General features: G+C 42.4%; 1 protein-coding gene across 1 annotated transcript in view; it reads left to right on the forward strand.

Annotated features, from left to right (window-relative positions):
• Nucleotides 1–25994, forward strand: part of LOC144769140 (serine protease 33-like) — a 135004-nt gene that overhangs the window by 84206 nt on the left and 24804 nt on the right. The window contains exon 3 of the mRNA XM_078653149.1: nucleotides 10953–11224. Within this exon, the coding sequence (XP_078509275.1) occupies nucleotides 10953–11224 (272 nt within the window). The remainder of the gene's footprint in view (nucleotides 1–10952; nucleotides 11225–25994) is intronic.

A 25994-nucleotide genomic window follows, 5' to 3' on the forward strand; every position in this document is an offset into this window, starting at 1 on the left:
GTCAGTGACTTTTCAGCACTATACCTATTAGCATTTAGGCAGACAGATTTCTGTTTGATTATACATCTCCGAATGCAGAACACCATCATCAATATACCGTAACCAGAGGACGACATGTTGCTGAAAGGACCCAATATTACTGGTCACCTGCTCCTCCCACCAGCCTAGTTATAACCCTGCATAACTTGGGGCAAAAGAAAAAAGAAAGAAATTATTAGTCAAACATCTATACATCATGTCCAATAACATGTCGGTGTGCAACAGATATGACATAGATAGGGGGGTCATATAGAAACTGACCTGGGAGTATCGCAGGGTGTCAGGAGCGCCGTAGCCCTTCCGCGCTGTTTCAGCGAGACCACCAGCCTTCCTGAATTCCTGCCGCCTGCCACTGCACCATCTGGCCATCGCGGCACGGCACGGCGGACTACACTTCCCAGCAGCCTACGCGACCGGAAGTCGCGCAAGCCCTGTCCCGCCCCCGGAGGTGCTCTTAAGTCCAGCTAAAGCCCCGGAGGAGCGGGGGTCATACAGAAACTGACCTGGGAGTATCGGAGGGTGTCAGGAGCGCCATAGCCCTTCCGCGCTGTTTCAGCGAGACCACCAGCCTTCCTGAATTCCTGCCGCCTGCCACTGCACCATCTGGCCATCGCAGCACAGCATGGCGGACTACACTTCCCAGCAGCCTACGAGACCGGAAATCGCGCACGTCCTGTCCCGCCCCTGGAGGTGCTCTTAAGTCCAGCTAGAGCCCCCGCGTCGCGGGACGCGCGCGGGCGGCGCCGGGCTGAGCCCAGGGGCCAGCAGAGATCGGGTCGGGCCACCCCACCAAAACCCGCCATGGGGAAGCGAAAACAGACATGTCGGGGCGAACAGGAAGGTAAGGTTGCCAAGGTTCCTAGGAAATCTGAATCTATCATCTCATAGTTGACTTCTGTGGTGGGGGTCTTGACCAAGGAAATAGCTCATGCTGAAAAGGAACTTGGCCTTGAACCTACTAATATTAACTCAGTTATAGACCCCGCACCCATCCCTGAACATACACAGTGTATACCATTGGAACCCATTGTCACCATAAAAACTCCCCGCCCAGCAACTCTGGTGCTTGCCCCTCTAAGTCCCCCACCCCCACCCCCACATCTTCCGTGAAAGGTCGCAGTCCCATTGGCCCCCTCGCTCATGACCACGCGCAGACGAAGATCTCATGCAAAGGGTGCCAAGAGGAGAATTGCTCAAGGGAAATCTATCCATCAAGCTGCTACCCTAAAGGACCATGTTTGTGACATCATGGAAGAACTGTTCACTAAAAGACTTGAACCAGCCCTGGAAGCAATAGCTAAGGACATAGTGGACACTTTAAATGAATGTGTCGCGGGTCTACTAGCTAAATGCAAGAAAATTGATACCCTTCTCAAACAATACTCAAGCCATAATGAGAAGTTGGTTAACCGCCCACCTGGTAATACTAGCGATCCAGGTGGTAACAATGTAATCAATCATAGGGAAGTTTTATGTGAGAGTACTCAGGTTCATGGGGGCACTGTGGAGGGGCCAGGACACACTAGGTTTGGTTTGAACATCAATAATCAAGTATCTAGTGGGGCTCATTATAGAGCAAAATGTTTGCATCAGCCCCCAGATGCAGCCCCTCTGGTGGCTGTTTTTACAGGGATTCCACCAGTAAGGGCTGGTGAAGGTGAAGCAAGCAATGATCTGATGGTTTTGGCTAGGGAATATTGCGCAGAGTTCAGTAGTGGAGGTACAGATATTACACGCACTGTTATCGCGGCAAGGAGAGTGAGCTGGGTGGGGCACCATACAAAAACTATCCCAGGGGACTGTCTGGTGGTAAATTTTAACAATTATGCTAGCGCACATAGGCTGTTCTGGGATGCCTCAGACTTGACAAATGATGGGATCTCTCAGGTAGGCCAATAAGACCTTCTGGCAAACCTTTGGTGATACACCGGGAGGGGCCCGTCTGCATCACCTCACGCCCATCTTACCAGCAGCACTTTAACACCGCACAACAAAGATCTAGTCGAGAGCTGTCTGGTAGGGTGGTTAGAGATTCCTCTAGTTCAGTTGGCCCTGTGGTACAGGATGGCTCAAACCCAGCAGTAATTAGCCTTACTAATCGTTTTTCCCCCTTGACCCCAATGGAGACGAACGAATGACTGCTGGATACTTTAGCTGAGGATAGGGGGGTGCCTAGCCTTCAGAGGTCCCGATGTAAAATTCTCACCTGGAACGTGGCGGGAGTCAGTTCTAAAGCCTCTGATCCAATTTGGCAGAAGTTTGTTAAACAGTATGATATACTAGCTTTTCAAGAGAGCTGGGATACATCGTCAAGTTTTTTATTGGATGGTTACCTCAGCTTCTCTACTCCAGCAGTACCTGGATTGGTGGGAAGACCTAAAGGGGGCCTGCTCACCTTGTTCTCATTAAATCTGGTAGGGGTATTCAAGAAAGTAGAATCTGCTCCTAGGAACTCCCTTATAATCGAATGGTTTATTTCGGACCATCAGAAATGTTTATTTATCAATTTTTATAACTCTAGTGAGGGCTCATCGTGAAATGAGCATTTGATTACCCTAGAACATTTTTGGTCAGTTTATAAACACGATTGCACTTCTGTCCCAGAGATGGTTCTCTTGGGCGATTTTAACATTCACCCCTGTCTGGGGGATTGCTACAACGACGGTTATGGAGGTTCACCTGTGGAGGGGATGTCCCATTTTGAGCATAGTAAGTAGGGAGAAGCCCTCGAGAGCCTCCTCTCCAATTTAAATTTACTCAAACCAGGATTGGGCAAAGGTGAGGTCAGAGCACCTACATTTATAGGTAGGGGTGCTAACACCATTATTGATTATATTTTTTTATCTCCTGGGTTGTTGGCTAAGACTTTGGCTTATAGGGTAGTGACCGCAATCTTTAGTGACCACAATCCGGTTCTGTTGGTAGTGGACCTTGGTAGCTTCATGCCTGGGAAGGACCTAGGAGTTGAGGCACCAAGGCACCTGCTGACAAGTGATCAGGGTAGGCGGATTAAGTGGGATAGGGTCATTCCAGAGGCCTTTTTTGAGGAACTCGCACAAGAAACAGAGGCTAAGATGGTCATCTGCCTAGATCCTACTTCATCAGGGGCCGAGGTTGTGGCTGCTTATGTTGAGGTTTGTATGCAGATCTCTAAGAACTTAGAGTCCGGTGTTAGCGCACACTGTGGGAGCGCTCATAGATGGTTCGACAAAAAGTGTTCACTTGCCCATGGTGCCCTACTTAGAGCACTGAAACACAGACCCAGGAATAAAGCATTAGTGGCGAACCTCCGTAAGGAATATAAATCCGCACTTGCATTACGCAAGCACCTAATTAAGGAAGAGGCCTGGGATAGTCTGCAATCCACAGATGTGCTAAAGGATAGCAAGAAATTCTGGGCCATTATTAATCAGTCGTTTTTTACAGAGGATGGGAAATCAGATATGGACTGTGTAATTGCAGATGTGAGTTGGTTTGAGCACTTTAAAAACATCTATGACACAGAGAATGCGGCCTTAACCCCCCCCCCTGACACTGTTGTGGCTCGAAACACTATGCCCATCAATTTTAATACTTCTGAGGTGGAAAGGGCGATAAAAGATACAAGTAAACATAAGGCCCCGGGTCCCGACGGGGTCCCTGCAGATCTGTATATCCTGTACCCACAATTCTGGTCTAAAATTTTAACAAATGTTTTTAACGCAATACCCACCGCAGGTTTCCCGTCTTCCTGGTCATCATCCATCATTGTTCCGTTTTCAAGAAGGGGAATAGAGGGGACCCCCGTTTGCCACAGGCCAATCTCCCTGCTGGACTCTGCCTTTAAGATCTTGGGCAGAGTTATTTTACAGAGAATGGGGGATTGGCTTGAGGGGAGTGGGATCCTCTCTAATCTGCAGTATGGTTTTCGATCTCACAGGGGGACCATGGACCAATGTTTAAATTTGCATTTTATTATTAGTAAATATACAGTGGTGAAGGAAGGATTGTTATATTTAGGTTTTATGGATTTATCTTCTGCATTTGATTTAGTTAATCGTTCAAAACTTTGGTTTATTTTGCGGGATATGGGTCTTGACGCCTCCTTGGTTAATTTTTTATGTGATCTCCATCAGAACCTGTCGGCTTCCGTCAGGATAACAAGGGATGGCAGGTGTACTGAACAATTCAGCTAGGGTAGAGGGGTCAGACAAGGCTGTATTCTGGCCCCTCTTCTATTCACTATCTACATCAATGACCTGGGCAAATCGCTGGACCTGGCCACTTTGGACGTTCCGCATATGGGCGGGTCGGGCATCCCGGTCCTCCTGTACGCGGGCGATGCCGTCCTATTAGCACGCACAGGCATAGGACTGCAGAGATTGTTAGATCACTTTGGTACTTTCATGGAATCACTGGACTTAAAAATTAACACCTCAAAATGCCATGTAATGGTGTCCGGAATACGTCAAAAGAGCATGAAGGTTAAAACCTTCACATGTAATGGTTCAGAAATTTCAAGGGTGCCTTTCTTTTGTTACTTGGGAGTCTTATTTGATGAAAGGGGGAACTGGGGTCCCCAGTTGAAGCTTAAGAGTAATGTGGTTGCAAGATCTACCACAGCTCTCCTGAACTTCTCCAAGAGACTGGGAGCAAGACCCATGGAGGCTATGATTGGGATCTATAAGTCCAAATGTATGGCAATTGCCTCATACGGGTCGGACATCTGGGGCTATGTGCCATCATCCGGGATCCAAATCGTAGAAAACAAGTTTATCAGATCACTCCTGTCACTCCCACAATCATCCCCCACAATTTCCATTCATTGTGAAGTAGGTTTGGGGTATGTTTCTGACCATCTGAAAATGGCCCCGCTGTTACTGTGGGTTAAAACCTGGTTGAACGAGGAGATCACGTTAAACCACCTGATACTCAAGGACTGTGTGGCCTTAGACAAAGCGGATAGAATACCCTAGCTTTCATATGTTAGAGCGGCATGCGATAGGCTGGGGCGTCCGGAAATTTATTTATCACCACAGGGCCTAAGGAACGAGGATGTAGGGTGGATTAAACAAAATTTTCGCAATCTGTTGGAGTTAGAGAGGGAGGAGGTTGAACTTCGGAAAACAACAGTGAGATCAATCTATAGTTTGGCAATCTCCCCAGTCATGGAACCGTACTTGAAGTATGTGACCAAGCCGTACCATCGATTCCTTCTGGTCAGATTTAGGTTTAATCTTATTCACCTTACGTTGGGCCTTTATCCTAAATGGGGGACTCCAGAAGATACTCCACCATGTACCTGTGATTTATTTTCCCCACAGGATACGCTCCATCTAGTGATGTTCTGTGAGCATTACTCGGTGGCCCGTAAAAAAATGTTAAACCCTATCCTGCGGGAATTAAAATTTGTTCAGGTGAGGCCTGCCCTCCTTCACCTACAAATGCTCGAATCTGTCCAGGTCACCTACAGTGTAGCCAGTTTTTTGGTAGCGCAGCGCGTATAAATAAAAAGAGACTCCCCTAACTGAATTCATTTGTAGGGTGTAATCGCCCAAAACCAAACCTATTTATTCAATAATGCACTGTGGACGGTCTTAAATTGCGGTTGGTTTATGGTTTTATTATACTCATTTATTCTGTTTTTTATATCAATGATTTTAAACATCTCATTACTGTAAATATTGAACTGTTATCATGCATATAATCTTCATAATTTTAACAAGTGTAATAATGAATTTTGTATTGCTTTTATGGTTTTTATTAACCGAAATAAAGAATCTTGACTGACTAACTGACATAGATCATGCTTTTAGAAAATGATGACAAGCGTTCAATTCCAAATCATGGTGTATACAGGTATACAAACTATTGACATCCAAAGCCTTCAATAGTAGGTCACTCTCCCATACAACATCATAGATGAGTCTTAAAAAATCACCTGTATCTCTGACATAGGACGGGAGTTGTTGCACAAAGGGTCTCAAAAAATAATAAATATATTTGGACCTGTTTTCATAAGTGCTACCTATGGATGTAACTATAGGTCTCTCTGGTAGGTTTTCTTTGTTCTGATGTATTTTGAGCAGCATATACATAGCTGCTAATTTCTGATGTTCACAGGTCAAAAACTTATATTCATCATCATATATTAGGTCCATATTCCTCCATTCAGTCAGATTAGCCCAATACATTGCATTGCTCTTTTCATAGGTCGCTCTGTCACTTTTCTCATAACTATTGGCATCATTTATGTCTTCCAACCTCTTTCAAGTACATCTTTAGGGGTCAGCAAACCACGTTTTCCCCTTCATCATATTTTTAATCACTAGTGATTTGTTTTCTCGAAGTTCCTTAATCACCTAATCGTGGTAGCAATTCTACCGAGGTGCGGGCGGTTTAGTGGAGTGGGCGGTCCGAGTTGGCCAACGGATGTGCGTAGCACTACGGAAGTAGTGTTCGCGACGGCCGTTGGCTGACGAACGCATGGAAGGGCTTAATTACCTTTTGTTGTTCATGCGTCAGGTTATTGTGTTTCAACTGGGTGATTTTACCTAATCTTTTAAATTCATTTTTAACACCTTTTTCAAACACTTCAATGGCGTCATTATAAATTTGAGGTAAAAACATGGATTTAGGTCTAAACCCACTACTAGTAGCCTGGTCAATTATCAGATCTTCATTGATCAAACAAAAAATTTGATTTCTGCTCAATCCTTCACCTCCCTCCAGTGATCTCATGGTGTGTTAAAGGTCTATATCACCTATCGTGAAATTAGATTCCCTACTACTGAATGGTGGACTTCCTTTTGTTTATTTACATACCATCTCTTTAGTTTGAGTTTTCTAGTGAAATGAAATAGGTCAATTCTACTTTGAGTGTAAATAAATCTGTTAGTAGGACAAAATGACAAACTCAGTGATAAAACATCAATCTGACAATCAAAAAGTCTAATATCTGATACATTTACCACAGTCATTGTGTTCTTCATTTTGTACCTGCTTTGCCTCTTGTTGTCATTCCCATATATCCATCTAGATTTCCTTGCTTTTTTGTGCCTCGCTTGTTGCCTCTTCTGGTGCTTCATCGTCGACCTTTGTGTTCCTGGGATCCTCCATTTCCTGGTCCTTGTCTCCCCTTCGCCATCAGATCGAGTTCTTTTAAAATTCTGGATTTTACTCCAGATTGTCTTGGTTGTGCTGAGGTATCCATCCCACTTGCTCCACCTTCCAAGTGTTCAGCTGAATCTCTATTTCCTTCAATTCCAACTTCAGATCTACTTGTGGTTTCCTTGTTACTATCTACCAAAAGAAAAAATCTGTCCTGTTTCATAGTCAATTTGATTTCGATGGAACTTTCGTTGTTTTTTTTAACCTTAATTTCTTCCTCAGCCTTATTCAATCTTGTGTTTAATTTATTGATTTCCAAAGCAAATTCTTCATCTGTGCATTTTTCTTTCAATACGCTTGTAAATTTCTCAATTTCCATTGTTAGCCTTTGTGTGTCCTTAATGGCATATTTGATCAACAGTTTCAACATGATGGTGGAACAAGTGTGAATGTTGTCCACCCATTCATCAATCAAGTCAGGATCTGGGTTGTTGAACGTCGGGGTAATGAAAATTCTTGAACCTCTCGGGACTCTCTAATGGTACACATACTTCTGAAACGCAGTAGCCTCCCACCACTTTGCCTATTCTGACCTTGCGGCCTTCCATAATTTATCCCGTAACTGCCACTTTGTTTGTATTTCGCCCGCTGCGCTGCCACTTGCCTTGTCAATTTCAATAGTTTCTTTTGATATATGTATAAATAGCAGCTCCGCACGAACTTCATTCTGATTGGCTGCCAATTATCCAAACCAAAATGTGTTGGCAGCCATCTTGTGACTCGGTAGAACCAAGTCATAAGAAAATAGTACAAAACAAGAAAAGGGGGCATGGTAGAAACACCCTGACCCTCTAGGCCTGCACAGGGGGTCCCACAGGGGCCCACCAGGGCCCAACTAAGCATTTTTCTTTTTATATTGTTGGCTGAATTTGCACTGGGTGCACGAATCTGGACATAAATGTTTTTTTAAAATGAAGCCCGGTCTCCCGTGCTTTTTTTCTTTGAGCCCCCAGGTGGGCCAGGTTCCGGGGCGATAAGGTAATTATATGCGGGGGCATGTGGTGGCCCCTGCAGCCCCGGGGTCTGCTACCCTAAGTTTATCATATGTTTGGGGCATGCACCACCCACGCAGCCCCAGGGACCACCACCACCCAAGGGCTTTTCAAAAATTGTGTGGAGGGCTCCTGCCCTGCCCATGCTGACCCGGGGACTGCCACCTCCCAGGGACTTTAATCAGTTGAGAGGGAGCCACAAGGCCACCCTCCTGGAGCCCTAGATGGCCCTGGGGACTGCCAACCCCCAGGGTGGGCTCCTGCAATGTCCCGGGGTGCCCACCCCTGGGACCTTGCCATTTGCTATGCACTTATATGTAAATATATGTAACTTTTTTTTACAATTTTTGGGTTAAATAAAAAAGTTTGCTGTTCGCTATATTGTAATATCTGGACACTTCATAATGAGGGTGTTGATCTCAATATCATGAAGTTTAGGGAAAATGAAAACAATATATACATTAAATGTTTTGAGAAATTATTAAAAAAAATTATAAATAAAAAAGTTTGAATGAAGTGAAAATAGTGTAATTATGTTTTAATACAATTGAATGTTACTAAATGTTTTAAAGGTTGCTAAAATAATTTAGAATCTAATAAAACATGTTTATTTTTAGTTTTTTCTTCCATTAAACATTGTAAATAATTTGATTTAATTTATCAGTTTTTCTTATGGAGTTTTGTTTTCAATACATACTTCCATTATTTTCCATGGATGGTGTTGTAGTACAAGTGGTTGGTCATGTGCTGTGCAGTTCATAACTGTTTCTTTTAGGCACCTATAACTATGGATGCACCCCCTGTTTTACGGGATGAAGATGTGTAAGTCTATATTTTTTAGTAACTTTACACTCAGATTTTGTGAATAACCAAAAATAGTAAAGTTACTCAAAATTGTAAGAGTAAATACACATGTAAATTACACACAAGTGTAAGTTACCTTTTTGAATAGCCCCCAAAGTCCTAAGGGAGATCAATAGGACACATCCTATTTTGGAAGGATGATCACCCTATCACTATTGGTAAAACGGGCAATTTATACATGTCACTGAATGTACCTGATATAAGTCAGGTGGTGGCCATGTGGTGTTACTTTATCATAGATATTATCACACAAGAAGAGCCTTTTTATCCATATCATGTTTTCAGTCTATTGCTAAAATGTTTTACCTTAAAAGGCAACAATACGTCATGATTTTCCAGCTCTATTAGTCGCCACTTAGGGTATATAATGGGGTTCACTGGGATAATGCGTGATACCTCACTATCAATCGGACAATGTAAATTACATGTACATGATTGCATCTTGATCCCAACTCAGCCACCACTGACAAGCGATTTTTCTATTTCTGTAAATGTAATGTAAATGTAATGTAATTGTAAATGTAATTTGTACTTGTAAAGCGCACTAATACCCATGGGTGTCCTGGCGCTGTAACGAATACCGCTGTGGAACCCTTCCTGGCTTTTCCCTGTAAAAATGTCTACTCCTGGGCACCCCCAAGGTGAAGCCAGGCATCCCAGCGCTGTTGGGGCCGTTGTGGAGATTAAGCAAGCTATTGCCCAGAGTTGCACAGTGGGACCCATGATTATAAAAGGCACCGAGGCAAGAATTATCTGGTCCGAGGAAGTTGAGCCCAAGACCCGCCAAGGCGGTAATTGAACCCTGGGCCCGGGCCAGACCTCTGCAACAGGGTCTGCTGCTCTAACCATTCAGCCACACTTCTCCACTGATTCCTAATTGTAATGTAAATGTATTTCCCATGGGGTGTAATGTTGGGGCTAAGGAGTCGGTTAGGGTTTAATATAAAGGACTTTATTTTTTTTTGGCATGCTTATCTGTTACCAGTTTGTGGCTCGATGATACTCACAAAGCCTATAACCAGAGTCGCAATACCAGAACAGAATGCTACTATAAAAAGCAGCAGTCAAAGCAAAAGAGTACATTTCTTGATCACTTTACCCGGTTCCTTTTTTATTTACCTATTTATGTATTTATGTTTTACTGCTCTCCATTCATCCATAAGTATTAACTCAATATTAAGGCATTTTTTTTCCAAGATGTGACATTTGCGCTGTTTATAAATGTACGTGTTAAGTGCTGTATGTGGTCATGGTTGCTGTAAATGCTTATTTGACTTCTGTGTCTCTATTTTTACTGTCTTGATAGGGAATACAAATACAAAAGAAAACAAAGAAAGTAAAACAAACATAGCCTCAGCTATGCAAAAAAATGCATTTAGGTGTACCCACTGTCAAAGATGAAATGATAGAAGGAATGAATGCTTTCCAGTGGCACAGAAAAACATTGGGTCAATGTCTGATCAAGACATTTCCACCAAATCTGATTCACGTTATACACATCACATGATGATCAAATCAGGTTCCCTTTTTTATCGATTTCCTAATGCTTTAATTTTAGGATTTTTCATAATTTATTTTTGAGTTTGAAAGCAATGAAACACACACCACCAGAGAAGAGATGGGTGGTAGAAAAATCTTTCTGAATATCTGGCTGGCAGTGAAAACTGATTTCAGGTTGAGAACTTGAGTAGGCTCTGGTGGAAGTAACAGATTGATGAAAAGTTTAGCCTGAACTTCACAAATTTTATGTCTGATTCTCAATTGTTGTCACTTGACGTCTTCTCATCCCTTTTCAGGGCAAGACTGTCCTTCATGTTTGTGAAGAGCAACACAATACGGATTGATGTGACATTTGATCCATTTCTCCATTTTGATTACATTTTCTTTGTTTTACGTTATTGTTTTCAGAAACATAAGCCAGTCCTCCTACAGTGTCTGCTTGGGGATGTACCAGCTTTCGAATGCCAACCAAAACTCGGTGTGCTCTCCAGTCAAGACGATCATTGCCAACTCATTATTCACGCACCCAGGCACACCAGGGGATATTATGTTACTTGAGCTGGAAACCACAGTGACCTTCACTGATTTTATCATGCCTGCCTGCCTGCCGACCTCTTCTGTCCAATTCCCTTCTGGGTTAAACTGCTGGGTTACTGGCTGGGGAAACATTTACTCTTCAAGTGAGTATGGGTTGTTTGCCACAATAACAATGGACCTTCTTGTTAATGTATTTCATGAATTGACCACTTTGTGACCAACACATATAATTCCTGCCATGAGTAATGCTGTGCACCAAGGAGGGCTGAAAATGTTAACAGAAAAGGTTCCTGCATTGAATGCACCTACTGGTAAAATCTAATTTTGAGCCACATACCATAGGTAATAATATCCTTTTGGGGCTGACAGAGAATTTCATATTTTAGAGATTGATAATGTGAATAACTTTGTGTTAAGCAATAACAGAATCTATTAGTAAAAGCATATTATCATTACTTATTCACTATTATTTGTATTCTCTACATTCTGAAATGAATCACCCTTTGGCTGAGGAAAAATTGTGCAGTTTAAACTATTAGGTAAAATTACTGCACAGGAAAAGTTGTTTGCTAATGCAGGTAGGTAAGGTTGAAACAAGCGCTGTCAGACGCTGTGTGCAGTGGATGTTTGTTGCATAAAGAGAATGGGGCACAAGGAACTCTTGGATTTGGTATATGATTAAAAAAATGAATTCACTAAGACAATGTATAAAGCACAGTTATGGTCAGCTTTGATAAAATCTAAACCTATGTTTAAAAGAACTTCAAAAATATACATAAAGAAACAAATAAAAACAAATAAAGACTGACATTTGTAAATGATGGTTAGGAGCACAATCCACAACTCATACTTTATTCAGGAAAACTCTAACATGTACACCAAATGCAATGTTTATGACCTCACAATATTTATACCAAAAAATAACAACACATAAAAGCAAATTGTAACTAAGCAATACAATATAATATAACCAGTAAATGTTATATGTAATCTCATCTATAAGATTTAACACAACATTTGCAGTTGCATCTGTTGCATTAAGTGTGAGCTTATGAATATTATGTTTGCTGTGGCTGTTGTATTGTAGATGAGACAAGGACTTCAGAAAAGATTGGCTGCTTGATTTCAAAGAAAGAGGATATATAAATAAACTATTGATTAAATGTCAGCTTGAAGAAAAGGAAGAAGCTACCCTGATATGTCTGATAATAATAATCTGTAATTAGGAACCCAGTAAACGCTCCAAGATAATCAATAAACATTTAGATATTTTGAGAATGGATAATATTGTAAAATGACTGAAAGATCATTGGGTAAACATGTTGAGGGTCTCAGTCCCTCGAAGATGACTTTGTTCCCAGTCATCTCAAAGGGCTGACAAATAAAGAGTGGCTGACTAATATTATAGCCTTATAGCGGGCTATACCGGCCAATAAAGGTCCACTCCAGCATTCGGCTCGGGCCTTTAACAATGGAGCAGGACTTTAATGGCCGGTGTAGCCGAACTGCGAAGGGCTATAAGGCTATTAGAACATTCTGCCCTAAAGGGCAGAATGTATTTATAAATAAAACAAGCGCCTCTCGTAGTCCAAGGGGGTTTAGATCCCCTCAGGCTCCGAGAGTTCTTTGTAAAACAACATTGAATTTTTGCTTTGTGGGCTTTTACCAGCCAGTAGAAGCTCAGAGCACTCTATTGTATTCAATGGAGTGCTCCATATTCAAATGTTCCGTTAAAAGTTCCTTCCCATGTATAACCTGAAAGTGATGTAAAAACAGCATTAAGAAAAAAAAGATATGGTTTCCTATCAAACACAATTCAAATAATACTTTCATAACCTGCAAAACTGATATATATTATATGATACATACACACAACAAACAAGGACAGATGTCCCATAAACAAGTCAAGATTTATTTCACCTATCCGGTTGCTCAAACCTTTCACCAAGAATTACAAAGCAATACAGAATTACTCAAATTTTATGGCATACACACCACGAGAAATTACATTCAAGGGGGTAACAGGGGTTTACAAGGCTGGAATCTGAACATATTTTATATTGGGAAAGCAAATATCCATAAGGTTTGAACTGAAATGAAGAGATACGTGTACAATTGGACAGAGATTGAGGTCAAGAGGCTTTGTTTTTAACTAATTCAGACTCAGATCTCTTTCAGTGTAAAACTTTTCCATCCCCCTCTCTGTTTATGTTCATGTCCATTCACCTAGTATTGATTACTTCTCTACTTAATGCAAGCAATAATAACCTCAAAATATTAGCAGAAACAAAATGTTTTTCCTTTTCCTAAATTTCACCTTTTTCTTTTCTTCTTTATTCTTTGTCCATTCTCACCATTTTGTACCTTGATTCTCTTTTATCAAAGGTTAATTAATTGCAAACATTTCACTGTTAGATAAGACAACAACACACACCAGATTCAGCAGATGATATTTGGTTTAGTATGAAGTGATATTTTAATTTGATGCTATTCTAAAAATGTTCTGTTGATATTTGGATTTGTTTAGCTGTCTTTCATAGACTAAATTTGCTACCATAGACATATATTACTGGAATACTATTTCGATGTTATGTCTCCTATCATCAATTTCAGAAACGTATTTATAGGTGAATGCCCACTTGGTTTAGTTACTAACATCAACTGACATTTGTATCATTATGGTAGATAGACATCCTGGCTTACAAAAATCAAATGTGGCTAATTTGTAACTTCTGGAATCATATTATGCTAAATAAATAGGCTGTTTTAATGAATATTTTCTTTTATAGTAATTCTTTGAATTCAGGAAATGATGCTGATTTCTACACCAACAATCTGGTTTTATGATTGTACGTGAACTAAGGCTGTAGGTAGCCTCTCTTTCTTTGCACTTTAATCGCACATTGAAATATTTAATTTTCTATCAGGAAGTGGGTTGTGGGTATTCGTTTGAAGAAAGTTTGCAGTAACGAAAAAAAGCATAACCAGCAGCAAGTTTTTCATTTTAAATGATGTAATTGTAGGACAATGCCTGACTTTCGACTGGTGCTGCTTGCGTTTTGACTCCGTGCACTTGGAATTTGCTAATTAGGCCCCAGTGTATGTACTCTGGCTCCTAAAAGATGTCAAAATTGTCTTTACTCCTAATTGGCATATTTAATCTATCTATAAGTCCCTAGTTTATGGTACCAAGTGTGCAGAGGGCCTGTAAGTTACAAGTCACTAGTGAGCTGTAGCACCCATTATGAAATCTACTACAGTGACATTGCAAACATGGCTGCAGGCCTACCATTGTAGCCTGTCTGTGTAGTTTTAAAACTGTAAATTCAACCTTTCTAAATAACTTATTTCGACAGGTCAAAACCCTTCTTTCAAATATGTCATCCTTAAATACGCTGTAATGCCCAAAAAGCAGAATGCATGGTATTTAAAATAAAGGCATGTAAAAGTTTAATGTTAAGTACTGACAAGACCCCAAAACTATTTTCACTGCAGCACGGTTAGCTGTTCCATGGGAAAGCATTGGGATGCAATATGAATGTATAAATGTCCACTTTACATAGGAAACACTCCAAGATTTATTATTGGAATTTTTAAAATATATATGACAAGCCTAATTCTCTAGGGAAGTCAAATTTGTAATACATGTTTTAGCAAAAGGACTTTTAGGGACTCACCCTTGTCCTGCATAAAGCCCCTAGAAGCACATTTGCATGAGCTTGCAAGTGTCAACTAGAAGCTGGATAGCAACTTGAGGTGTGAACTTGCTCCCACAGCTGAGACAAATACCTTGGGTGTGGGGAGGTGTTCTGTTCCTCTGGCAGGGAGGCCACCTGAGCTGTGTACAGGAACTTAATTAACTACAGAGCCCAAGTCATAGACAAATCTTAGCAGAAACCTGGACAGCACCATCTTTGGTCACCTAGTTGGGCAGGAACCAGTCCTAGAGGGAGAATAACTGTCCCCAAAACTAGATTGAAGTGACGCAGAGGAGGGCTAGCTCATTTCCATTACCACACCTCTGGGGTGGGCACTAAAGCTCAGCACAGACGAAGACATATTCTGCCATGTCAGAATCAGGTAGAGTGGGGCACTGTGGGATTGTTTGTAGTAGGACACATAGGAACTGCTGCAAAAGTCGTTAGGGCTCCCCTGTGGATCTTCTTCCCTATTGGTTAGGAAGGGGGCAGTAGTTACCCCAACCACAGGCTATCCTAGTGCCAGGCATACATTTGGCACACTAGGCACCCTCTTAAGAACACTAGTGGCCCTGTGGAAAACATATTAAGGACTACACCTGCTGCACAATCTTTCACTTGTACCCAAGACAAAGAGGTGAGATCCAAGGGTCAATTGATCAACCTCCCGTTAAGCTACAGGGCCACAACAAGCTGCTAGAAACCTTTTTCCTGAAGAGCCCAGCTGACAAGCTCCACCTGGACCTTCCCTGGACCCTGCTGGTGGCTTCTGCTGTGTGAAATGAAATGAAATGAAAATTGCACTTATATAGCGCGTAACTACCCGGAGGCCTCGCAGGGCTTTAGATTGATTACTTTACAGCGAGCACCGGGCAGGTCAGCATGCTTGAGCATACAAGTGCGTTTTCAGGGCCTTTCTAAAGGACATGAGATTTTTGTTTTCTCGAAGGGAGAGGGGCAAGGAGTTCCAAAGTTTGGCCGCAGAGTGGGAAAAAGAGCGGCCACCCCAACGAGCCCTATTGATTTTTGTTGTGGTTACAAGCTGAAGGGAGCCAGAGCGTAAAGCTCTAGGTGGAGCATAGGGTGTAACCACAGGATACAGAATTGCCGGGCCAGTGCGATGAAATGATTTGTGGACTATGCACATGGCCTTAAACTGTACTCTAGCCGCTACCGGGAGCCAGTGAAGCTCTTTAAGAGCTTTCCTCTCTGACTGCCGGCGGGGGATGTTATATAAGAGCCGTGCGGCACAGTTTTGAATAACCTGGAGCCTACGGGTGACTGCTACTGGAGCTCCTAAATAAAGTGCGTTCCCATAGTCCAGGCGAGAGAGAATCAGGGCCTGGACCATGATTCTCCTGGCCCGGAATGGGAGTAAGGGGAGCACTTTGCGGAGCATTTTCAACAGTCCAATGCAAGTAGAAGCAGTTTTTGTAGCTTGGACTGAGAAATCCAGCGCCTTATCTAGCCAAATCCCCAGGCTCTTAATCTGGGATTTGGGAGGGGGGGGCAGGCCTAGACATGGAGGCCAGGTGGATGCAAGGGCAGATGGAGAGGAATTGCCCAGCAGCATGATGTCTGTTTTCTCCCCGTTTAATTTAAGACAGGAAGATTGCATCCACCTGGCAATAGCCTCTAAGCAGGGGCCTAAGGTGGAAGACGACCCTTCGGGGTGGTCAAGGGAGACCACCAGTTGGGTGTCATCTGCGTAGGTCACAATATGCACACCAAAGGGATGGGCTATCCCTTCTAGGGGTTCCATGTAGGCATTGAGGTCTAATGCTGACGGGGACCTGCACCAGGCCTTGGTGCTATTAGATCTGTCCGCCGCGTTCGACACAGTTGACTATACCATCTTGGTCAACCGTGTCGAACAGGCTGGACTTCGAGATTCGGCTCTGGCCTGGATCAGGTCCTTTATTTCAGAACGCACTCAGTCGGTTCGCCTGGGTTCTTTTACAGCTCCTAAAAATATTTCCTTCTGTGGGGTTCCCCAAGGATCCTCTTTGTCCCCCTTATTATTTAATTTGTATATGCGGCCTCTTTTGTTTTCCTTACAACAGTTTAATGTTGAGGTTTACAACTACGCCGACGATCTGCAGTTGGTCTTTGTTTTAAACTCAGACAACGCGGCTGAGGACTTTCGAGCAACCATGTCTTTTATTCAAAGGTGGATGTCCTTAAACCACCTTAAGCTAAACCCGGGAAAAACGGAGCTCATTCTACCTGGGAAGAGTGAGGTCAGTTGGAACCCTTGTTTTTGGCCATCGGACATGGGCTCGCCTCCTAAAAAATCCCGTACAACTAAAAGTTTGGGAGTGACTCTCAGTCAGGATCTCTCCTTGGAAACCCAAGTTGGAACAGTGGTCTCTACGGGGTTTTTCCAACTGAGGAAGATCAAGAAAATAGCACATCTCCTCACAGGTTTGGCTTTAATTCAAACAGTCAATGCTCTCGTCCTTTCCCACATTGACTTTTCAAATGGCCTCTATTTGGGGGCTCCTGTTGGCCAGTTGAAAAGATTGCAATATTTGCAAAATCAAGCAGCGAGACTTATCTGTAAAGTCCCGAAGTGGGAATCGATTAGACATGGACTGCAGACCTTGCACTGGCTGCCTGTGGAGCAGAGAGTAATGTTTAAGGTGGGTTGCATTGTGTTTAAGGCTTTGGAGGGCAAGGGTCCCATGTTTCTTAGACAACTGCTGCGTAGATATCAACCTTCACGCAGCCTGAGATCTGCCCACAAAGACCTACTTGAGGTCCCCCGTTTTAAAAGGAAACGGCAGGGAGGCAGCAGTTTTCAATTTTTAGCTGCCTCGCTGTGGAATTCACTCCCCCTGACTTTGCGACACAGCAGGGACCTCCTTACCTTTAGGAAGACATTTAAAACTCTTCTTTTTTCTCAGGTTTACTGTAAGTAGCGACTTGTGTCTTTTATATACTGTCATGTTTGACTCTCTCCAGCGCCAAGAAGCCCTCGGGCGTATGTGCGCTTAACAAATAAAAAATAACATAACATAACATAACATAACATTGAGTCTTGAACCCCCAAGTGCTGCTCCTGAGGTCCTAGGAAAATGTATCTGTATCAATATGGACTCTTCTTAGCATCATGAACAAACCTAAAAACCTTTTGGCTCCAAAGGCCTTCAGAGAACCTAGACAAACATGCCAAGTCAATCTGATGAAGGTGCATTATCATTGGCCAAAGGATTCATTGTTTTCCCTCTGTGAGCTTTTCTGCAGCAGCAAATCTGTTTTAGTGGGCTGTAGCAGAGAGAGTATCCAGACCTTTTTTCCTAAAGCTTTCTTTGTTGCCCTGTTGGAAAAAAACAAGCTCCAAAATAGTGACTAGGGGCCCAATTTCGAGGTTGGACCTGCAAACCCATGGTGGATGTGTGGTGACTATCAGGGACAGCCTTATAACAACTACGGTGCTCAGACCGTCATACAACCACTGCAACCACCGGGGATCCCTGGCGGTGGTGAGGTGGTGTGAGTCCGCAATATGCTTGGCAGTGTCGCAGTGGCACCGCAAGCATATCACAAGTTTCCTGACCACTTCACTATTCATGGTGGTGAGCTCGGCATGAAAAGTGTGACAGTGATGAAACAAAGAGGGCAAGTCCATGCCGTGCAGGAACCCATTGTGGTGCATTTTCAATAGGCACTGCTGTGGGAATGCCAAAGGACCACCTGTCAGACTACAAGACAATTCATAATCTGGTGGGTGGCCGGCAGTGAAATTTTGCAGTGTGAGTGTGGGGCGGCGGTGTGGTGGCCCACTGGTACACCACCAAACTCATAATCAGGCCCTAAGTCCGAAAGTAGAAAGCTGTATCAGACAAAAACACAAAAGTATCCAACTGGGAAATTGTGAATATCTTCCACTTGGAGCTTTCCCACCAAAAGTCAATAGCTTTTCTGTGATGGGTGTCCAGCCTCATGGTGCATTTCTTGTGTACAGCCGGCTGCCTTACCCCACTGATGATTTTTGACTTCCATTTCAGAGTCAAAGTCAGAGGTTAACACATCTAACACAGTCAAATCTGATTTGTGAATCCAACCTTCAGTCAGCCTTAAATTGCACTCAAGTACTGGACAAGCACAACCTAATGACTGCAGTGTCATGTAGTTCCTATAAAACTATACAGGCTCTGCTCGTTTAGACAACATACACTATAAGACTGGTGTCAGACTGATTCTAGACACCCCTACCGGGCATGTTCACCTGTATACCAGCTAGCTCACAGTGCCACTAGAAACCCCTATTATCAAGGAGAGAATAGTTTGTGGCAACTATCGAACATGACAACCCTGATTTCTCAGGATCCTGGAAACAGTGTATTACTTTCCTCTCAGTCACTCAGGCTCACTTCGTAAACATTGGGGATGTTTTTAGATAAGCATTTATTGAGCCAGCTTCATTCTAGTATAAAATAGGTGTGCTGAAACAACTATTAGAAAGTAACATATATAAATTATTATAACAACTAACAGAGTAAAAGGATGGTAGATTTCTACCATCGTGCAAAGCCAGTGAATAGAGGCAAGTAAATGTAAATGTATGTGTCTTGTAAAGCGCACTGCTGCCCTGAGGCGTCGTGGCGCTGTAGACCGCTGGGGAACCCGTCCTGGCTATCCCTTTGAGATGGTCCCTACTGGGTATCTCCAAGGTGAAACCAGGCATCCCCGGCGAATGTGGGGGGCTGTTGTAGAGATGAGGCAAGCTAATGCCAAGATTTGCCGAGTGTGATCCCTGGTTAGAGTAGGCACCCAGGCGAGAATTATCGAGTCCGCTGACCCTGGTCCACGACCCTGCCGCGTCGGGAATTAAACCCTGGTCCCGGGCCGTTCTCTGCTTCCGGGTCTGCCGCCTCTAACCAGTGAGCCACACCACTCCAAGTACATATAATACATGACAGTAAAATGCGTACTCATATAATGCGACCCTAACTAGATGTACATAAGTGTACCTAGCATGTATGTAGGTGTAGAGCCAAGAATCCCTCTAGGATAAAGTCAACCCCAATACCTGAAGTGAGAGACTGTGGGGGCCCGTCTTGGTCTCAAGATGGACTACCCACAAGGGATGTCAGACCACTGGGAGCTGGAGTGTCTGCATGTCGGAACCTCAGCGCTCGTGTCATTGTGTCGGCATGGAAGGCCTTTTCTCCTTTGACTACCTCGGCAAGAAATTGTGTTTATATCCCTAAAGTGGTACGCTTCGGATTCTACCTTGCTGTGTCATGTCGGACTTAGGATGAGAATGACGATTGTACATAGTTATTATGCAGGAGATGGTAGTTGTTAGACCTGGTACCATTGGCCTTGGTCTCCCTTCCATTTTTTCTGATTGCCTCCTCTGATTTTGATCTGTTTGCTGGTTTTAGATACTTTGGGCACTGTGCCACTGCTATTCAGTGCCACAGTGCAAGTGCTCCCTATGTTAAATTGGTTTATTGATTAGTGACTCCATGATTGGGTTATTTGATTTACTTGTCAGACTCTAGTACACTGGTTGTGCCACCCACAGAAGCAGCCTGTAAAGTGTGTCTCAGGCCTGCCATTGCAGAGCCTGTGTGCAGTCTAGTACTGCCATGTCGACTTGGTAAGTGCACCCACTTGCGAGCCCCTAAACCTTCCCTTTCCTTCATATCAGGCACCCCTAAGGTGGGCCCAAGGGCAGGGTGCATAGTAAGGATAAGGTGGGTCAGGCCCTGGTGTGTGTGACATGTCCCAATAGTAAATTACAGCCATTTTCGTTTTTTACTATTGCAAGTCTACCAGTCCCCATAGGCCAGAATGGGCAGCTTGATTATAACACCTTATAATCCTAACTGACCCAGAGAACATGGTAGAAATTCGAGTTTAGTATGCCTGAACTCAGAATGATAAAATACACGTTTTAGTGAAGTTGGTTTTAACATTCTGTGTTTGAAAATACCACTTTTAGAAAGTTACTTACCTAACCATCCAACCTGCCTCTGCTAGCTTGTGTACTGTGTGTCAGGTTTTGTGAGTGACAGGGGCTGGGGATTCCAGGAGACAGGGTGAGTCAGCACCGGCCTGAATCGACCTATCTGCATGTAGAGTGGTGGGAGGAGATAGCACCTGGGTCTGGATAGGGCTATGCCTGCCTTCCACAATTCTAGCTCCACCTCCTGTGGTGCATCTGATGTCCCTGGCCCACCCTGCCAGAGGAAAGAAGGAGTCCTGTCAACAAAGTGCTCCAGGACTGCACAGAACTGGTTTGGACAAGGTACAGGCCCCTCTGCCTTCAGAGGACAAATGATTTGGTAGTATAAATATGGGGACCCAGACCCCAAGATTTTAGATAACTTCTGGAACAACTAGACAAACCTCTGCCAAGGAGAAGAACCAAATGAAGCTGTGGGAGTTGACCTGCCCCCTGCCAGTGTGCTTTGTTGTTGGGCTGGCCTGCAGTAGGTGTCTTCATTGCCAAGGAGAGGAGAAGGAACGTTTAAAGAACTTTCATCATCTTGCAGAATATTACTCCAAGGGCTTGAACCTGTGCTTGCCTCCTGCTGAAGTCTCAGGGACAAAAGATTTCACCACCAGCTCCCCTCTTAATTTCCTTGCTGGGAATTCTGTCTGCAGAAGCCTGTGTGTCGCTGGGAGCTGGAAGCATGACTCAACGAGAAGAAGCGTGTCGCAGTCGCAGCTGTTGCTGTCGCATCGCCGGAGAACGTGTCACCGCCACAGAGGTCCCCGCCGCATCACCAGAGAAGCGTGCCTTCGTCAAAGCAGTTGCCCGACGCATCACCGGAAAAGCGTGTCGCCGCCGCAGAGGTCGCTGTTGCATCCCCGGAGAAGCATGTCGCAGTGCCTGTCATGGCTCCAAAGTTTCAGAGTCGTCGCACGGCCGCCGGGCGTGCATGCATCGTCTTCACGTCATCGAATCAAAGGCACCATCTCATCGCACCGGATCATCGCATCACTTCAAGGCCCCATCTGGTCGCATCCCAACTGGAACGCAGTACGAGAAACTGCGAATCACCTCCTCCCCGGTAAGGACCAAGACGCATCCCCTACTCTGCGCAAGCATTGAGGCGCAACTCATCGTCTCCCCTGAAGCAAGGAACTGACGCATCTCCATCCCTGCGAACCTTTTGTCTGGTTTGCATTATACATCCAGGTAATTTTGTGAGAACTTTGTCGCATTTATCATCAACATGAACTAAGTAACTTCTACCATCTTTTAAGTCTATTTTGAGTACAGTATTGTGGATTTTTGTTGTTTGTCATTTTGTGTTAAGTCTCTATAAAGAATACTTATTTTTATAAAACCTGTGTTGTGTCCATCTGTATTGTTTTCACTGTATTACTGTATGTGATCATAAATGCTTAACACATTGCCTCTGAGATAAGCCTGTCTGCTCGTGCCAAGCTACCAAGGGAGTGAGCAAGGGTTATCCAGTAGTGTAATCTCCTTTCCCTGACTTAGAAGCAAGGGTCCTATTTGGTCATAGGTACCTACCTCTGCTATCTAGAGATCCCCCAGTTGTAACAGTAGTCCTGCTGAGTTTCAAAGAATCCTCATGCATAATGAATTAGGTTAGTTTTCACGGGAAACCCCACGTCCTGCATGCAGTACCGTAAGTAGGTAAAAGGTCAGTCCCAAGAACCGTTATGTAGTGTAATGGTAGGGGAGAATATAGGTGAAAGGTTGAGTTGCTACTTGAGCCTATATTGGGGTACCTATATGAAACATAACAGCAGTTGGTGTATAATCTTCTTTGCACTATCTTCTTTAAAACGTTTAACAATTCATATCCCTGGTACTCCTTATAATTTTGTTGTTGTTTTAGTGGTATTTTGTTCATTAAGTAAGTTCTCTATTTTATAAATGTGAGTAGAATTTTTATTGTTTTGCGTTTTTTACTTTTTAACTGGTTTGGTACCTTCAAGAAGGGGAAATAATAAGTTAAGCAACTCCGAGCATCCTCCCTTAACCCCAAAGTAGGAGAAACGTAAGGTGGTAAGTCAAATTTGAAACTTCTTGATCAGTCCCTACCTGAAAGAGCTGGACACTACTTCTGAGCTAGCCGTAGCTCTGAAAGAATGGCAAATAGGGTGGCCAACCACCTTTCTGAGATAAAAATACAAGCCATTTGATTACGCTTTGCTGTACTGAAAGGGACATGGACATGTATTGAATGGTAAAAAACAACTTGTGTAAACCTCTGACTGTTCTTTTGCAATATGGCAATTTCCCCACTGTTTGCTTTAATAATCATGTACTTACACAGCTCACAAACTCTTTTAAGAGATTTTTTCATTTGCTTGCCTTTAGATTTAGATTTCAAAAGATGCAAATACCAGATTTTACTACTTTTTCCAAAGTCTGTTACGTTATTGGGCATAACAATACAGGTCAGGATGATAAAAATCATCTCAGGTGACAACCATAAATGGAGTGTGATCTGGCACTCCCTTTCCAAGAATTATACATTCCTTTCTCTGTTGAAAAGGAATCATGAATATACAGTGTGTTTAAATATTCAAAGACATTGCTGTTGGCCCTGTACATTTGAGTATTATTATGATGCATGCATCCCTGGATTTTCACGAAAGTAGAGGTCTTCACATAAGTTTAGGTTGGGTTCAAATGTTCAGTTACAAACATTATTTCAATAGTCTGGTATTTCATAGAATGAATTAAATTATTTTAGCAAACAACTGACAACCTCTTATAAAACAAATTGTCACACTTAATGACAACTAATGCCAGCTACAGGTGAAATGCATGTTTAAAGGAGGCAGCCAATTATATTGTTAACATGATGAACTTGCAGCAACTGCACCATCACTTTTCTTTGTTGACATTAGATGTACAGTAATACCTGCTAATGTTCTATCAAATGGTGGTATATTTGTATTTATGAACATTTTCTTAGATTTGAGTTGAGATAAGCTTTGCATAATGATTTCTTTAAGCTTCAAAGCAGGCTTTATTGCCAAATTTGTAGACAGAGTTTGGCTCTAACATTGCTGTATGCATGCCAATGTAATATAGGTGGATAACATGTTTACATTATAGGCTAGATGACTATTGTTTCCCAATTACAAGATAAAACAAAGACATTCATTATTAGAAAACCTTTTTTTGATGTTATATTGAAGAAACAGATTGTTGTAACATATTATTCGTTAGAAAAAATTCTCGAACAATGTTTGTAAATTCTTTTAGGAAGGAATTGATACCGAGCAATAATGTATTTGTTTGTCAAAGCAAAGCATAGATGAGATTTGTGAATATTCTAATGCAGTACATACATTGACGCACACTTAGCACAGGTATTTGCTATGTTTTTTTAGCCCCTCATTTTGTCCCAAATAGTTGTTTTTTTGTGCCACTCTGCCTTTTTGCTGTGCCTATTGTTGGCAGCATTTTTTACACTGTAGACTGCAACCTGGTTGTACAAAGTCTGCCAAATGTCCTACAAGTGAAAGAAATGTACCTTTAGGTTGATTAGATCTGAAATATAAAAAAAGAAGATCATCAAAGAGGATACATGTTTTGTACCAATTCTGGCCCTCATCAAGGAAACCACTGTATATAAAAAATAGTAGGATGAATCCCATGATACAGTAGAACATGTAGATCCCAGATATGATCAGCCAAGGTGACCACCACCTGAAATAACACATAGTCAATGAAAACTCCAATCAAACATTTGTCACTGGTTTAAAGAGGTCATTGGAGAGCCATAGTATGAATTGGTGCCTACCAATGTAGTAAAGGAGAAAGCCTGAAAGGCTGATAGAACTAAAATCATGAAGGAGCTGACAAACCAGAGCACCATCTGTGCTTACAGGGTGTGAATATCACGAGCCTAAAATTCCATCAATGAAATATATCATCTAGTTCACAGACCATTTTAGAAAAGCTAACGGTTGAATGGCTGAATTCATATTCAACCATTCCGTTGAAGATCTACTTGTTTAACCTCTAGAGCATCAGCTCTTACTCTTTTGATTTCTGTGGACCCTCACTGAAACACTACTATGAGGATGGGGCACTGGCCTAAACTATCCCTATGATATGAACTTGAACAAATACAAAAATGTAGAAATTAGTATGAATCAAATACACAAGCTATGAAATACAAAATGTGGAATTTTAATTTTAAGGGGAAGGATAACGCTTTTCAAAATGTGTTTGATTTCGACAAGATGAAGTGATATGCTAGGCACTAACATATGTTATGCTTGTTTGCTTTATTATTCAACTAATAATATTTAACTTTTCTAAACTGATGTGGACACTCTGAGCAGACATTGTGGACAGGTTAGAGAAACATTACTCTAGAGCAGTGCTTTCCAAACCTTTTAGAACTATGACCCAATTTTTTGAACTCCATACATTTGCGATCCACCTACCTTTAATGGACATGAGGCGGAGCAATTTTTTAATATAACTGAAACATTGTGTGGTAGAGCATTGTCATTTACAGACAACACATTTTGCATTTAAATACCCACTAAATCTGCACAGACATTCAGTTTTACTGATAAAATTTAATAGCACACAAATGGTAATGTGTAGAAATCGTGTTTCTGTGAATAGATATGTTTAAACCTGCCAGCCTAAGGGTAGTCTTTCTGCAAACGTTTTGCAAGCTTACTTCCTCATTTTGCTGATTCTTTTTCTGGCTTTAAGACTCTGAGCACTTTACCACTGCTTACCAGTGCTAAAATGCATGTACTTCTCCCCTAAATATTGTCACATTGGTGTATACACAGCTGATCTATTCAGTTTACCTGTATGTTTCCTGTAAAGTGGCATACCCTATACCCAGGGCCTGTGAACAACATGCTACTAGTGGGCCTGCAGCACTGAATGTGCCACCCAAATAAGTACTGTAAAGACAAGAGGCCTCTGATACTAATGTGAAGTACACCTAGGCAGGGAAATACATGCTGTGAAATTCCTGGGGCTACTTCAACAACAATACTAAAACATGATTACATAAATAATAATGGTGACACTAGGAATAGAAAAATAAAAAAGTATTTATTGCAAAATAAATTCATTACAATTTTACGTTTTGTGTACATTTTGTTAGAGAAAAAGGCTATATACACAACATACTAACTTGAATTAATCATCCATTCACACATACCTCACTCTAAGGTTTTTTACACATTGTCAGCATAATAAGTTGATTGAATGTCTGACCACAAAACA

The sequence above is a fragment of the Lissotriton helveticus genome, chromosome 7, assembly GCF_964261635.1.
Source record: "Lissotriton helveticus chromosome 7, aLisHel1.1, whole genome shotgun sequence".
In the NCBI taxonomy this organism is placed as follows: Eukaryota; Metazoa; Chordata; class Amphibia; order Caudata; family Salamandridae; genus Lissotriton; species Lissotriton helveticus.